Source organism: Hemicordylus capensis, chromosome 1 (genome assembly GCF_027244095.1).
Source record: "Hemicordylus capensis ecotype Gifberg chromosome 1, rHemCap1.1.pri, whole genome shotgun sequence".
Classification (NCBI taxonomy): Eukaryota; Metazoa; Chordata; class Lepidosauria; order Squamata; family Cordylidae; genus Hemicordylus; species Hemicordylus capensis.
The window spans coordinates 281,850,067-281,864,259 of record NC_069657.1 but is presented as its reverse complement, the minus strand read 5'-3'; the positions used below and the strand labels follow the sequence as shown (position 1 = coordinate 281,864,259).

Sequence of the window (14,193 nt, the reverse complement as noted above, 5' to 3'; positions counted from 1 at the left end):
TTGATTATAAATGGCTTCTTTCAACACTACTGAGGAATGGGTATCTTAAGACAGCTTAGCTATCTGTCTGTTCCCAGAATTTTAGAAAGTTTCTTTTAAAAAAATGTATAGAATTATAGTTTTAGTAGTCCCTAGCTCACAATATTTGAAGTATGGCCATTATTAATGGCTGCTTTTGAAGCCATATAGTTGTCATTCCATCTTCTGTTTTTCATGAAAAACCAACAAAAGTGTGAGTAAAAAACAACTATCTAGTGGTGGTAAGCCATACCTCATGAAGGTTAGTACAAGACCTAGAGTTACACAATATGCTTCTTCTACTCAACTGTTAATGTATTAATTAAAAAAAATAAACTTTGTCTAGTTTTAGCTGAGAATAGGCAGTTTTTCATAATAGTAATGGTATGAATGTTCACTAAATAATATGTTTCCAGCTGCTGTATACCTATAATTAAACTGGAAGAAAGGGTAAGTTGATTGATTTTGCAGTAGAAAAATCAGTGGTTAATTCAAACATCTGCCCCAAATAGCTCATGTGACCACTGTTTGTTAAGTGAGTGAAGGTGTTCAAAGGTTATCTGTACTGAGAAAGTGTTTTTGCCTCAGTCTCATTAACATCGAGCAGACTGACCATAAATGATTTCTCAGACTGCAGTTGCTTTGGCTATTCCTGTGTAAATGATATGAATAGGTATATTGGCTATTCACCCAATTTTCTATTAAAAGGCCTTGAATCTACTCTTACTAGCTGGGTGGGGATAGAATGAATAGTGGTATGCTCTTGTTCTAAATAAAGCATTTTGAAAGTGATTTATTTTAAGCACATATTTAAGCTTACTGAAACCTAAAGATGTGCTAGCTTTGAATACGTGCCTATACATTTGAACGAAAAGGAGTGGGAATAAATTGGGATGGTTTCCATACATCAGGATCAAGATGGAAGCTTGCATAAGAAGATTCCGAATAGAATGTCTGAAATGAAACTTTAAAAGACTGCTGCACTTACAAGGCATCAGTTTTACCAGGTTTAAACAGTGTTTTGTAGCGCTTATAAAGGGGCATTTCAGACTATCACCACCCAAAGACATAGGTTTTGGGCAGTATATACATACGTTTTAAAATAAATAAATAAAATCAAAGGACATGGTAAGATCACATCGGCATGTCCTTGAGTGATGTCAGGGAAGGTACATTCTTTCTGTGGTTTTGATGTTATTCTGTATAGGGGCTGCTGCAGGCTGTTGTTCATCTGAACTGGCCCAAAATTCATTTCCTGTTAGTTTGAAACAAAGGAAAAGTTCATACATCACTCTGGAATTCAGTTTCTATGTGGGGTGTGAGAGTGAGTGTTTAGTATTCAGGTAGACTCTGCCTATGCAGTCCATCTGCCCTTTTTCATCGCAGATGGAATGAGTGAGTGGGGCCTACATGTGTGTGAAAATACATATGTAGTCCTTGATTCATTTCATACGAAACATTACATCAGGTGGGAGGGGGTGGATGGGCCCAAACATACGCTCCATTGAATAGAATGCCCCAGGGCATTGTGTGAACAACAAGATGTTAGTAATGCTGTGCTGTGCCTGAACCTTAGCCTTGGCGTAGAGGAAGGATCTCCTGCATTTTAAACTAAATGTCAGATTTTTCCTTTTCTTTTTTGGAGACAAGTGTATGTTATCATATTATCTGGAGAAGTACTTTCAAACATTCCAGCATTCATCATCATGACACTATATACATGCATTGCTTTTAGACATACTCTCTCCAGCACCGCCTCCAGTTGCAAAGACGACCAGTGTACTTGAAGCTTTGAACCAGCAGTCAAAACAGCCAGCTGTTCCACAGCCCAAACCTACGCCGCCGCCACTGCCTCCCCAACCTCCAAGTAGAGTTTCTCAGAAAAAGCCTGCTGCTGGGTAATTTGTGGCATTTACTTCCTAAGGCTCTGCTGATTAGTTAAAGAACATGTGTTGAAAACCCTGCGTGAATGTGGGAGCCATATTCCATTGCACGTCAATGAAAATATTGTTTGCATTTTCTGTTAAATTCAAGTGGCCATTATTTAAGGATCAGTATGCTTTGCTTTAGTGTTTCTAAAATTGCAGGTCGGGAGAGTCCCCTAGTGACTTTGGTGGGAGATAGTGGGTATATGTCATTTATCAGCAACCATGGCCATTTACGAATTATAGTTTGCTACTCTGAAATGATACAACAAAATGGTTAGTAAATGGAGTTTCAGGGATAAACTGACTCCAGGCTTTCAAGGTTTGCTTTTTTCTGGATCCCCTGTGGGTTAAAATGGAGAGCTTTACATTTCAAAAAGAACAACAACAGATATGCAGGATCCCTTTTCAGACAAGATAACCATTTTGTGTCAACTGATCTTGAGTTTGCATTGCTTTTTAAGACTGCAAGAAGTGTCTAGTCCACCATCTTGTCTCCCACAGTGGCCAGCCAGAAGCCCCTGAGAAGCCTACAAGCTGGGCATAATGACATCCATCCCATTATTATTTCCCCCCTAATATCTGTGTGATACTTTACCTCCCCATGCCCGAGACCTGAGAAAGGGGAGGGAAGAGTTCATCAGGCACCCATGTCATCCAGCATGGTGTAGTGGTTAGAGTGCTGGACTAGGACCAGGGAGACTCGAGTTCAAATCCCCATTCAGCCATGAGACTTGCTGGGTGACTCTGGGCCAGTCACTTCTCTCTCAGCCTAACCTACTTCACAGAGTTGTTGTGAGGAGAAACTCAAGTATGTAGAACCCCGCTCTGGGCTCCTTGGAGGAAAAGCGGGATATAAATGTAAAAATAAATAAATAAAAATCCTCCTCCCAAATGGACTGGCTCCATTAGTTGTCCCCTCTTCTGGGAGCATAACTGTCAGCTTCCCCAATCTCCTCCTTGGTCTCTTCTCCCAGGGATTCTAAGGGCCTGTCCTCTTCCTGCAAGTCTCATGAGATCTCCCCTGATAAAATGTTCATCACTAGTCTGCTCCTTACCCTTGCAACTAGCCTCGCATGGCCAGGAATAGGCTGGTGTAGCTTCCGGTTCCACTTGCCTCTCTGTGGGCCTTACTCATGGCAGTGTGGTCAGGAGGCACAGTCAGGGACTGGAATCCCTGGCAAGCTGCTATTCGGAAGCATATTATCTCTGAATGTAGCAGTTAGCATTTGAGCAATCATGGCTAATAGCCACTGTGGCAAGTTTTCTCCTTGAGTTTGTCTAATCCTTTTTGAAGCCATCAAAGGGCCAGAAAATACATTCCTTTTGCTGTGAGCCTCTTCCTACTGCTGGTAGAAGCAGCTTGCCTACAGCTCTGTCCAGCTGGCCAAACATCCCACCTCCAAGTGAAACAAAAACTCTAGTTGAAGAGTTCTCTGGTGCAGCACAGTAGCCATGTCTGCTGGAGTGGGAAAGTGAGCTTGCTAGTGGGTGTAGGTCGCAGCAGTAATGACACACAATATTGTTCGCATGGAGCCTCCCCCCGTCAACTGCGTGGTATGTAAACCACTAATCTTAAGGAGCCATGGAAGTTCTTATATGAGCATTCTTTAACATACCTTACAACTTTAACTTACCTTTAACGTACCTTGCAGAAAGTACAACAAACTTTCTGGGACTGAATCTTAATGGTGTATGACTGTTGCAAAGGACAAAATAATAAATGCAATGTAGCAAACTATGGAGGTATGATGAATAGTAATGTTTGCTTCTCTTCTGAATAGGACTGACAAGTCATCCAGTTTAACTAACAAGGGGCAGACGAAAGGTCCTGGATCTCTGCAGCAGTCTGGTGGTAATTTATTTTAAAAAGCAAAGTTTTCATCATCTTCTCTTTAGCAGCAGCTTTGGGACAGTTCAAGTTTGTTTCCAAACTGGTAAAGCCTGAACACAGTTTCCTTGCCCTATGCTTTTCTCTTGCAAGGGTGCATGCACACATTCTATTATTTTCAACAGAATTTTAGCCTGCATAATAAGTATCTGCTGAACGACAGCTTGGTTCTGTGACATAGGAAGTGAGGAGTTTTGGTGCAAGAAAAAATAGTAGGCTGTTTGGGGGCCATGATAAAAAGTGCTTGGTGTGTAGCTTAGTTACAAGAGTGGTAGTAAAAGTTATGTTCTCTAATAGAATCAGGTATGTTATCTTAAATGTCAGTATTAATTGAAAATCTGTTTTCTGTCTCAACAGCAGGAGAGTCTTCATCTGTGACTGAGGTTCCTGGATCACAAATTTCCCCTTCTACAAACATGTCAGGACCAATCCAGCCTCCAGCACCAATGCCAAGAAAGTCACAAAAAGTCTGTGCTCTTTATTTGTTTGCTGTGTTTACATTACCCTCTTTCTGCTAAGGCATATAAGGCAGCTTAAAGTTTAATACTGAAACAAACAAAATGTGCAACAGAACAGGCTTGTTTCAGACCATTGGTGGTCTCTTCAGGAGCTAACACATGAGTTGTCTGGCCTGGACTTCTTCTCTTCTGCTGCCACCTAAGGGCACAGAGGTGCTCTTGTGAAACTCCTGTGAAGATGTGGGAGGGGCTGCCCCAAGATGCAGTTGGTAGGCTCTTCAGGAGCTGATGTCAGGAGCTGAAGAATCTAGGTCAACCTTTTAAAAAGTTTGTATTTGGCCACTCTTCACTTTGGGAATAAAGGCAGAGTGGAATCTGCAAGAGGAAAGCAACTTCTTGAGTTCTCTCTTTCTCTTGCTTGTTGCCCTTTGCAGTTTGAATATACATTGAGCTTAGACTTGAGAAACAAAACAAAATGATGATGCATCTGCTAATTAATGCATCACTTATTTTGAAAGAGCCTCATTGAAATTACATGCACGTCAGGGGCTGTTTCTAGAGAATGTCGGTTGTGTATTACAGCAGTACACCACGGCCAATGTTTGTTTGACAAAGTCTGAAAATCTGTCTAATGAATCTTTGCTTGTGGGACTTCTCTGGGCAACCTAGTTCCTATTGATTCCCATCTCACGCCCCTTGTAGAAGTCAGTACACATTGGGGGCGGGGGGGACTGAATGTACACTAAGCTAAAGGCTTTAGCTAAACAGTTCAAAGCAAATCACCTTAGCAGAGGCTTTAGTATAGGGCCTCAGCTAAAGTACATTAGAGGAATGAATCCAGCTCTTACTCTTACTCAGCCCTCTGCTTTGGTTTCTTGCCCAAGTTACCATGGAAACAAACTACTGTCTACTTGAAGCGGCTCCCCTGGTTTTAGCCTGAGAGAGGGGCTTGGAGAATAGATGAAGAGTGCAGGTCTAATGGCCTATATGGTATGAAGTATTATGGAGCCGTAACACCGTGCCCCAGGGCTGCTGCAGACTCCTAAGGCAGACCCAGCCCTGGTAAGGAGGGGTGGTAGTGTCAGCAATTTCCCCCATTCACAACAATGGGGAACACTGTAGAAGCATTTCTTCCACAACCACACATTCCGAGCAGCATTGGGGCTGCTTAGGAAGCACAGCAGCCCCAGGGCACAGGGTTATAGGGGTGTAATGCTCTGTTGCCAGATTTGGCTTTTTTAAAGCCAAATTTTGGGTTACGGCCCATTTGACTCACGAGTATACCCCTTAGGTTCTGACACACACACACACCCCTCTAGGGCAAAGTAATGCATGAAATGTCCTGATACCTGAACCTCCTACACAGAAAAGGCCGCAAACTGCTCATGTCCTCTAATTAAAGCTACCAGCATTTCTTCTGTACCTGTCTTGCATGTTCAACAACATTGCTCATCAGGTTTTGTGTCTCTGCATTGCAGTCAAAAGCAAAACCCAAGAGAGTAAAAGCAATCTACAACTGTGTCGCAGATAATCCCGATGAGTTGACGTTTTCAGAGGGAGATGTCATAGTTGTTGATGGTGAGGAAGATCAAGAGTGGTGGGTGAGTGGTATACATATTTATAAAAATAACATATGGTGTACATATTTATGGTTTACATATTTATAAGAGTAATATTGTCAGGAACTTACCTGCAACAGTCCACAGAACTGAACTGCTGGCTTGAGATAGCCTTGTCTTCAGAAGCATCCAATGAAAGAAGAAAGAATATTATTTCTGCCTGATGTGACCAAAAGGAATTCTTCCTTCTTTGGTTTTCTACCAAAAAACCACCTCTATTGATAGTAGAAGAATGTTCTTTTCAAAACATCATCATTTAGAAAATAGTGGCTCACATAGCGCACAATAACATAGTACTAGCAGACCTGGTGCATAGGATCAGCGCTGCTAGTTTGTCTCTCTTGCGCTCACTCCCCCTCCCTCGCGCTCACCCTCCCCCCCACACACACGGCTCCCCCGCGCGCACCCTCCCCCCCACACACACGGCTCCCCCGCGCGCACCCTCCCCCCACACACACACGGCTCCCCCGCGCGCACCCTCCCCCCACACACACACGGCTCCCCCGCGCTCACCCTCCCCCCACACACACACGGCTCCCCCGCGCTCACCCTCCCCCCACACACACACGGCTCCCCCGCGCTCACCCTCCCCCCACACACACACGGCTCCCCCGCGCTCACCCTCCCCCCCCACACACACGGCTCCCCGGCGCTCACCCTCCCCCCCCACACACACGGCTCCCCGGCGCTCACCCTCCCCCCCCACACACACGGCTCCCCCGCGCTCACCCTCCCCCCACACACACACGGCTCCCCCGCGCTCACCCTCCCCCCACACACACACGGCTCCCCCGCGCTCACCCTCCCCCCACACACACACGGCTCCCCCGCGCTCACCCTCCCCCCACACACACACGGCTCCCCCGCGCTCACCCTCCCCCCACACACACACGGCTCCCCCGCGCTCACCCTCCCCCCACACACACGCGGCTCCCCCGCGCTCACCCTCCCCCCACACACACGCGGCTCCCCCGCGCTCACCCTCCCCCCACACACACGCGGCTCCCCCGCGCTCACCCTCCCCCCACACACACGCGGCTCCCCCGCGCTCACCCTCCCCCCCCACACACGCGGCTCCCCCGCGCTCACCCTCCCCCCCCACACACGCGGCTCCCCCGCGCTCACCCTCCCCCCCCACACACGCGGCTCCCCCGCGCTCACCCTCCCCCCCCACACACGCGGCTCCCCCGCGCTCACCCTCCCCCCCCACACACGCGGCTCCCCCGCGCTCACCCTCCCCCCCCACACACGCGGCTCCCCCGCGCTCACCCTCCCCCCCCACACACGCGGCTCCCCCGCGCTCACCCTCCCCCCCCACACACGCGGCTCCCCCGCGCCCTCTCTGCCCCCCACACACGCGGCTCCCTCGCGCCCTCTCTGCCCCCCCACACACGCGGCTCCCTCGCGCCCTCTCTGCCCCCCCACGCGCGGCTCCCTCGCGCCCTCTCTGCCCCCCCACGCGCGGCTCCCTCGCGCCCTCTCTGCCCCCCCCGCGCGGCTCCCTCGCGCCCTCTCTGCCCCCCCGCGCGGCTCCCTCGCGCCCTCTCTGCCCCCCCCGCGCGGCTCCCTCGCGCCCTCTCTGCCCCCCCCCGTGCGGCTCCCTCGCTGTCCTCCCCTCTCCTCCGCCTTCTGCCCCAGTCTCTCCTGCCTTCCCCTCCCGCTTTCTTCCCCAGTCTCTCCTGTCCTCCCCGCCACCTTCTGCCTCAGTCTTCTCAGCTTTTCGTCCCCAGCCACCAGCAGTGCTTTCCTTCCCGGCCGGGCGCGACGCTCCCGCCACCTAGCCAGGCTGCTCTTTGCAGCGCGGCTCTACCACCACCCGCCACCTTCCCACTGTGGCCGTTGCTGGGCTGCTGCCGCTGCCGCCTTCTCCATTACTGTGGTTGGAACTCTCGCGCGGCCTTTCGAGAGTTCCGCCACAATTACATGTATCTCCACGGTCGGCTAAGAGAATTAATAATATAGAAGATCCTAGTAACATTGCATCTGTTCAATTTGTGTTACATTAGAGTAAGCCCATTATTCCTACTGGCTTACTCTTGTGTAACACAAATTGTGCAAGTGCAATTTACTAGGCTGACATACTCTGGCTCAGTATGTAAACCAGTTATTATTTGCAGGGTATGTAGTTCTTTCCTCTTAGCCTTAGGCCTGGATCCAAAGACTTAACCATCTAATTCTGCACGTCAAAGTATGTTGAGCTTGTTTTAATAATTCAGGCAAGCATTTCTAAAATAGCTCTTTGGGTCTCAGACTCCAAAAGAACATAAGAAAAGCTATGCTGGATCAGGCCCAGGCCTATCTAGTCCAGCATCCTGTTTCACACAGTGACCCACCAGATGCCACTAGAAGCCTACAGGCAGGAGTTGAGGGCATGGCCTCTCTCCTGCTGTTACTCCCCTGCAACTGGTACTCAGAGAGGCATCCTGCCTTTGAGGCTGGAGGTGGCCTATAGTCCTCCGACGAGTAGCTGCTGATAGACCTCTCCTCCATGAAGTTATCCAAACTCCTCTTAAAGCCATCCAGGTTGTTGGCTGTCACCACATCTTGTGGCAGAGAATTTCACAAGTTGATTATGCGTTGTGTGAAAGAATACCTCCGTTTGCTAGTCCTAAATTTCCTGGCAGTCAATTTCATGGGATGGCCTCTGGTTCTAGTGTTATGGGAGAGGGAGAAGAATTTCTCTCAATCCACTTTCTCCACACCATGCATGATTTTATAGACCTCTATCATGTCTCCCCACAGTCATCTTTTTTCTAAACTAAAAAGCCTCTGGTGTTGTAGCCTTTCTTCTAAGGAAGGTGCTCTAGGCCCCTGATTATCTTGGTTGCCCTCTTCTTTTCTAGTTCTACAATATCCTTCTTAAGATATGGTGACCAGAACTTGCACGCAGTACTCCAGATGTGGCAACACCATAGTTTTGTATAAGGGCATTATAATATTAGCAGTTTGGGTTTTTTTTTTAACAATCCCCTTCCTAATGATTCCAAGCATAGAATTGGCCTTTTTCACAACTGCTGCACATTGAGTCAACACTTTCAACGAGCTGTCCACCACAACCCCAAGATCCCTCTTCTGGTCAGTCACTGACAGCTCAGATCCCATCCGTGTATATATGAGGGGTGGGGGGGTTGCCCCAATATACATCATCTTTTGTCAGGCTACTTAAATACAAATTTTGTTCTATATATTACTTCTCAGAAATACTCAGAATGATGTTTAGCAAAACACATATTTAGTTCTATGAACAAAACAACAGAGCACAAAGCATAAATCTACTCCTAGTCTCATTCCATATGCCACTTATGGCAGTTAAGAGGGATCATTTCACTGGAAATAATCTGAACCCTGTATGTGAAAATTTGGAGACAAAATACATCATTGTTTTTAGAGGAGGGATGACAATTGTTAATTTTCAGATTTAGGAGAGAGGAATTCAGATTTAGGAGGAGATGTCAATGATAAAACATTGTTGATGGAAATCAAAAGAAGTGTGCAAGCATTAGTCTGGCCTTTTAATATCATCACAGTTTTAGTTGACTAAAAGAACTGAGGATGGGTTAAAACTGCATTATTAGCTTTCAACATTATGTACTGCAAAGAAAGCCGAATTGTCCAAATCAGTATTGCTTTTATAGTGGAGATAAGACTTTTTGTAGATGGATTTTAGTTATTTTTGAGTAATTGTACATGGCTGCAGTTTGCACAGTGGGGCCAACATCCTATGAGCATTAGTTGAATACAGATAAGCTTCAACCTGTATTCTTAAAATAGTCTATGTTTTTCCCCCCAGATCGGGCATATTGATGGAGATCCTAACAGGAAAGGAGCATTCCCTGTATCATTTGTGCACTTTATTGTTGACTAGACTTCTCCATGCAGGTGGAGAGACTTTTCATTTCCAGATTTCACTGGAACTCCTTACCTGTAATCAAATGCTTTACCAGGATATTTCATGAATGATACACTATCGTTGACGCTTTGTGACAGCAATCCTTATGACGGAACTAAAGATTTTCTATTTGCCTGTGGAAAGTTTGCTTTATAATAGCATATCAGTTCTAATGGTGAACTGGAAAGCCTGGTAAAAACATAATACCATGAGCCAAATTTCATGAAAAATATGTGAAACCTATTTCAAATGTGTTGGTATCAAATCCCCTTTTTTAAACTTTCGCAGTATCCTAGGCACCATGGCTTTTCTTTTCAATTATCTAGGAAATGTTGGACACCACAGGACTCATTTTAAAGTGTGCAAGCTAGTGGAGCTAAGACATTAATGGCTTGACTTGTACCAGTGTATTACACTTCTGTGCCAATTTCAGGTGCCTGTAATGCATCTCTGAGCTTTGTGCTTGGCCCTGAAACCTTTCTAGGTACAATGTAGCGGCACTGAAAATTCAGTTTTAAGAAGCAATTTTCCCTGCTTGAATTTAGTACACTACAAAAAATGTGAGGATAGAAAGTCCTAGAAGGCATTCTAAATCCTTTTGGATAGCATTGCCCCTTGGATGAGAAGACAGAGCCAAGTACTTGCATTAACTTCTCCAAAGGGAGAGGCTTCTCTGTTCTCCTAGATCAGACTGGAAAGAATAGAAGAACTCTCCCCCACTACTGTAACAGAAATAATGCCAAACTCACAGCAAAGAAAATGAACTACCAGACAGAACAGACTTGTTCTGGAAGAAGAGAGTGAGAGCAAAACATCAGAGCATCCTTGTGAGTCCTCCTCTATCTCCCAGACATACAGCGAGGCAGAGGCCTTAATATGAATCAGTCCCATTCAACATAGTGGTGGAAAGAATATCCTCCAGAAATCATGAAGAACAGGAATTAATGCTAAGAGCCCTGTGGTGCCCTGGCTCCCGGAGGACATTACAAATCGTCTGGGATTTATAAAACCAGTGCAGGCCCAGGGTGGGTTCCCAACTGAAATGAGTGTTTTATGGTACAACCCTTTGCAGCATCCTGCACCCCACCCCACCCCTAGATGGCATTTGCAGAGAAAAATACATTAGTTTTGAAGTATCTGGTAAACATGTGGACCAAAGCGCATGTTGCAATTCTACATATTTCCTCAAAGCTACACCTCCACCCTGCTGAAAAAGCTGTGGAATTTGCCATAATCTCTGTGGGAAGATGCTTTCCACAGACTCATATAGGCCAGAACAATATAGAATCTGAGCCATTTGGAGATGGTAAATACTGAGGTCATTCACACAGTCAAGATCTGTGTTCTACCCAGGTTTGGGAGAAAGATAAGAGGAACACCTGGGTAGAAGAGATGGTGTGGAAGCAATGTAGGAGGAAAAGCTACCCAAGTTTCCCTTCTACCTTGCTTCCTCAAAATCCGTTCTACCCAGGTGTTCCTCTGACCTTACTTCCACACAACCAAAAATTGGGAGCACACACAGCTCCCAAACCTGGGTAGAACATAGTTTTTGATTGTGTGAATGGCCTCACTTTCTTTTGAGAGGGTTGTCATGACAACACACACATTTTCTAACCACCACCATCCTGTTTGGATAAAAACTGAGGGCCCATCATACAGCCCATGGCAATGCTTTTCCTGCTAATGAATTGGCTTCAGGTAAAAAGATATCAACACTACCTCCTGTGATGTGTGGTAAACAAAATTTGCTTGGGGCAAATACATGAGTTTAGCTCTACGTATCACTTTGTCATAGGAATTACACAGGACAAAAGGACACCCGATTCCAGCATATTCTCAGAAAAAAATGACTACTTATAAGATAAAGCATCTTTCAGGTCAGTCTCTTGAGCACCATGCTGGAGTTACAAAGGGAGTCCCCACTATGGCTGGGAAAATACACTATGTTTGCCACAATTCCATAATAAACTAGAAACAGGTGTTCTTCATTGTGGTGGCCTCCACTGAGCCTAAGTGCAGCTCCCCAACTTTTTTGGGGTGGGGGTGGGTTTGTGTGAAGCTTCAGCCAATGCGGAATACTTGAATAGTACGTGGAGCTTACTGTTTTGACTGTGCAGTGCTATGCCTTGCCCAGTGCCAGGAGACTCCTGTAAGGGAAACAGAGTCCTCTTGAGTCCCTGCACCAACTTGGAAGGTGTGCAGAGAGTCCTGGGAAGTGTAGTCCTTGCCACCTAGAGCTCTTAAGAGAGCACTCTGTTTCTCTTAAAGGGCCCTCCCAAGACTGAGAAAGGTGCAGTACTGTGTGGAGGTCAGCACACTGGGAAATGGCTGTTATTTACACTAAAGGTTTATTTGTCGAAATGGCCCCCATTTGAAAAAAACATTTATTGTATTAAAAGTGTGACTAAAAAGGCCATTTCACTGAAGACATCACAAGATATTGATACTTACTTTATACCATGAATCTACTTTCCTCATATTTTATAGGCATGAGGTCCTCCTTTTTCTATATTAAATATACATGTAAGTTATATATTTTCATTCTTAAGCCATGTTTGAGGTTAACTACAGCCTGTAAATCAAGAACCCATGGCAATATTATTGATTAAATCAACTTAAATTTCATGAAATGTAATTAAAATCTTACAGTCCCTTTCTTTTAAACACACACACAGTGGTGTCTAGACGTTTTTGTTTTATAAAAAGCACATAGTGATGTGTTCACACATAGACTATTGTGGGACAACATAGTAGGGTATTGATCCAAATGCTCACTGTATTGAAGTATACACCACTGTTTCTGCAAACATTTCAGTATCTGTTTGCAGACATGCACTGTGTACTCAAGTATCTCCAGAACATGGTAGTTACACTGTTAATAATTGTGAATAGATTTCATAATTCTAAATTGAAAATGGGATATTACAAAACATAGCAATGTTCTTTTAATGTTTGTATATTGTGATACTGTAACAGTTTTTATTTTGCATATGCTACCAAAAACCTGCACTGGTAGCATAGGATTAGAATATCAATGTCCGGGTCACATTGGCTTTGATCACAAATTTTGTGACTATTGTATCTCTAGATTTATCAAGAGAACTTTGAATTTCTGACACAGAAATTATGTATATATTGGCTAGCATAGGTTGTAACAGATGGGGGAAAGGACCAATTGGTATATTTATATTGAAAAAAATTATGCTGGATTTCACCCTTTCTACTGCCTTGCTAAAATAGTAGATTCAAGGCAACTTGTCAAACGTGTGGGTGCAATCAATTGGCTTACGTGAAAAATCAGTTTAATACAAGCTGTTGCAGTGTAAATGGGGGATAAACTGGAATGTTTCAGGATACTTTTGTTGTGAGATTTAAAGCTAAGTCTGCATATTCAAAGTTCCCAGTAAATATATATGTATATTAGAAGCATAGTTTGCCACTACAAGGTTATTCAGACACTGATGGATTCAGTTTGGGTTTTAACTCTATTTTATATGTTTCTATTCCTGGTTAACTCTAGAAAATGGACACATTATTTTGCACAGTTCACTTATGTACAGTATTTTTAACACAGTTTTAACAACTAATAGTGTGCAAAGCCATCTTTGAAAGCATGCCTGTCCATTAAATTTCACCTGGACCTGGATCCAAAGAACTGCGTAAGTAGGTGCATGTGCTCAAAGGGAGATTTGGACTTGTGTTGTTAAAACAGTCCCCCTGCTACATCCTAAACTTATTTTAAAACTGAGGGGACTTCCAAAAGCAGAGTTCAACATGGCATGCAAGCCTGCTGTGCACAGGAAAAGCGGCCTTGGGCACACCTCAAAGTAGCTGCTTGGATCCTTATTTTAACATGGAAGCTTTCAGTTGTCCTGGAAGAAAAATCTAACCATGCTTACTAAAGAACTTGAATAATAGTATTTTGTCTCACTATGCTGTGCTGGCAGTAGGCTTGTAATCAAGATAAAGGTTTTAAAAATTCATTGCCTTGATACTGTTTGCTCTTCTTATGCAGAGCGTTAGATATTCAGGATAACTTTTTTAAACAGAGGATGATCTTGTCATCTTTCACAGTTGACACCAGAGGATGATGATATTCAACAATCTGTTAGTGGGCACATTAAGAGTACTGTGTTAACTACTTTAAAAGGAGCAGAAGACATTTAAAATGCAACTCAAAATGCTACTTAAGATGTATAATTTTCAATGTGATGGTTTTTTATTGTTTAGTTGCAGAGCAACTGTATACATTGTATAACCTAAATCCATTCTTATTTTTAGTGTCTGAATGCAGTGATTTATAATTGGAGCATGATTAATTTTACTTTTGTTATTCCAGCCACTTGACTGGAGGAATAAACTGCTTTTGAACCTCCTCTTGACCACTTTGTTT

At 44.6% G+C, this 14,193-nt stretch overlaps 1 protein-coding gene across 10 annotated transcripts in view; it reads left to right on the top strand.

The window, feature by feature from the left end:
• Positions 1 to 14,175, top strand: part of ASAP2 (ArfGAP with SH3 domain, ankyrin repeat and PH domain 2) — a 137,902-nt gene extending 123,727 nt beyond the window's left edge. For 4 of the 10 annotated variants that reach the window (XM_053285739.1, XM_053285743.1, XM_053285738.1 and 1 more), the window contains 5 exons: positions 1,754 to 1,916; positions 3,728 to 3,798; positions 4,192 to 4,301; positions 5,771 to 5,893; positions 11,596 to 14,175. In XM_053285739.1, the coding sequence (XP_053141714.1) occupies positions 1,754 to 1,916; positions 3,728 to 3,798; positions 4,192 to 4,301; positions 5,771 to 5,893; positions 11,596 to 11,772 (644 nt within the window). In that variant the 3' untranslated portion in view covers positions 11,773 to 14,175. Of the gene's footprint in view, positions 1 to 1,753; positions 1,917 to 3,727; positions 3,799 to 4,191; positions 4,302 to 5,770; positions 5,894 to 9,701 lie in introns of all 10 variants that reach the window. The other 6 variants (XM_053285744.1, XM_053285741.1, XR_008313775.1 and 3 more) reach the window with 5 other exon arrangements.
• Positions 14,176 to 14,193: the final 18 nt, after the last annotated feature.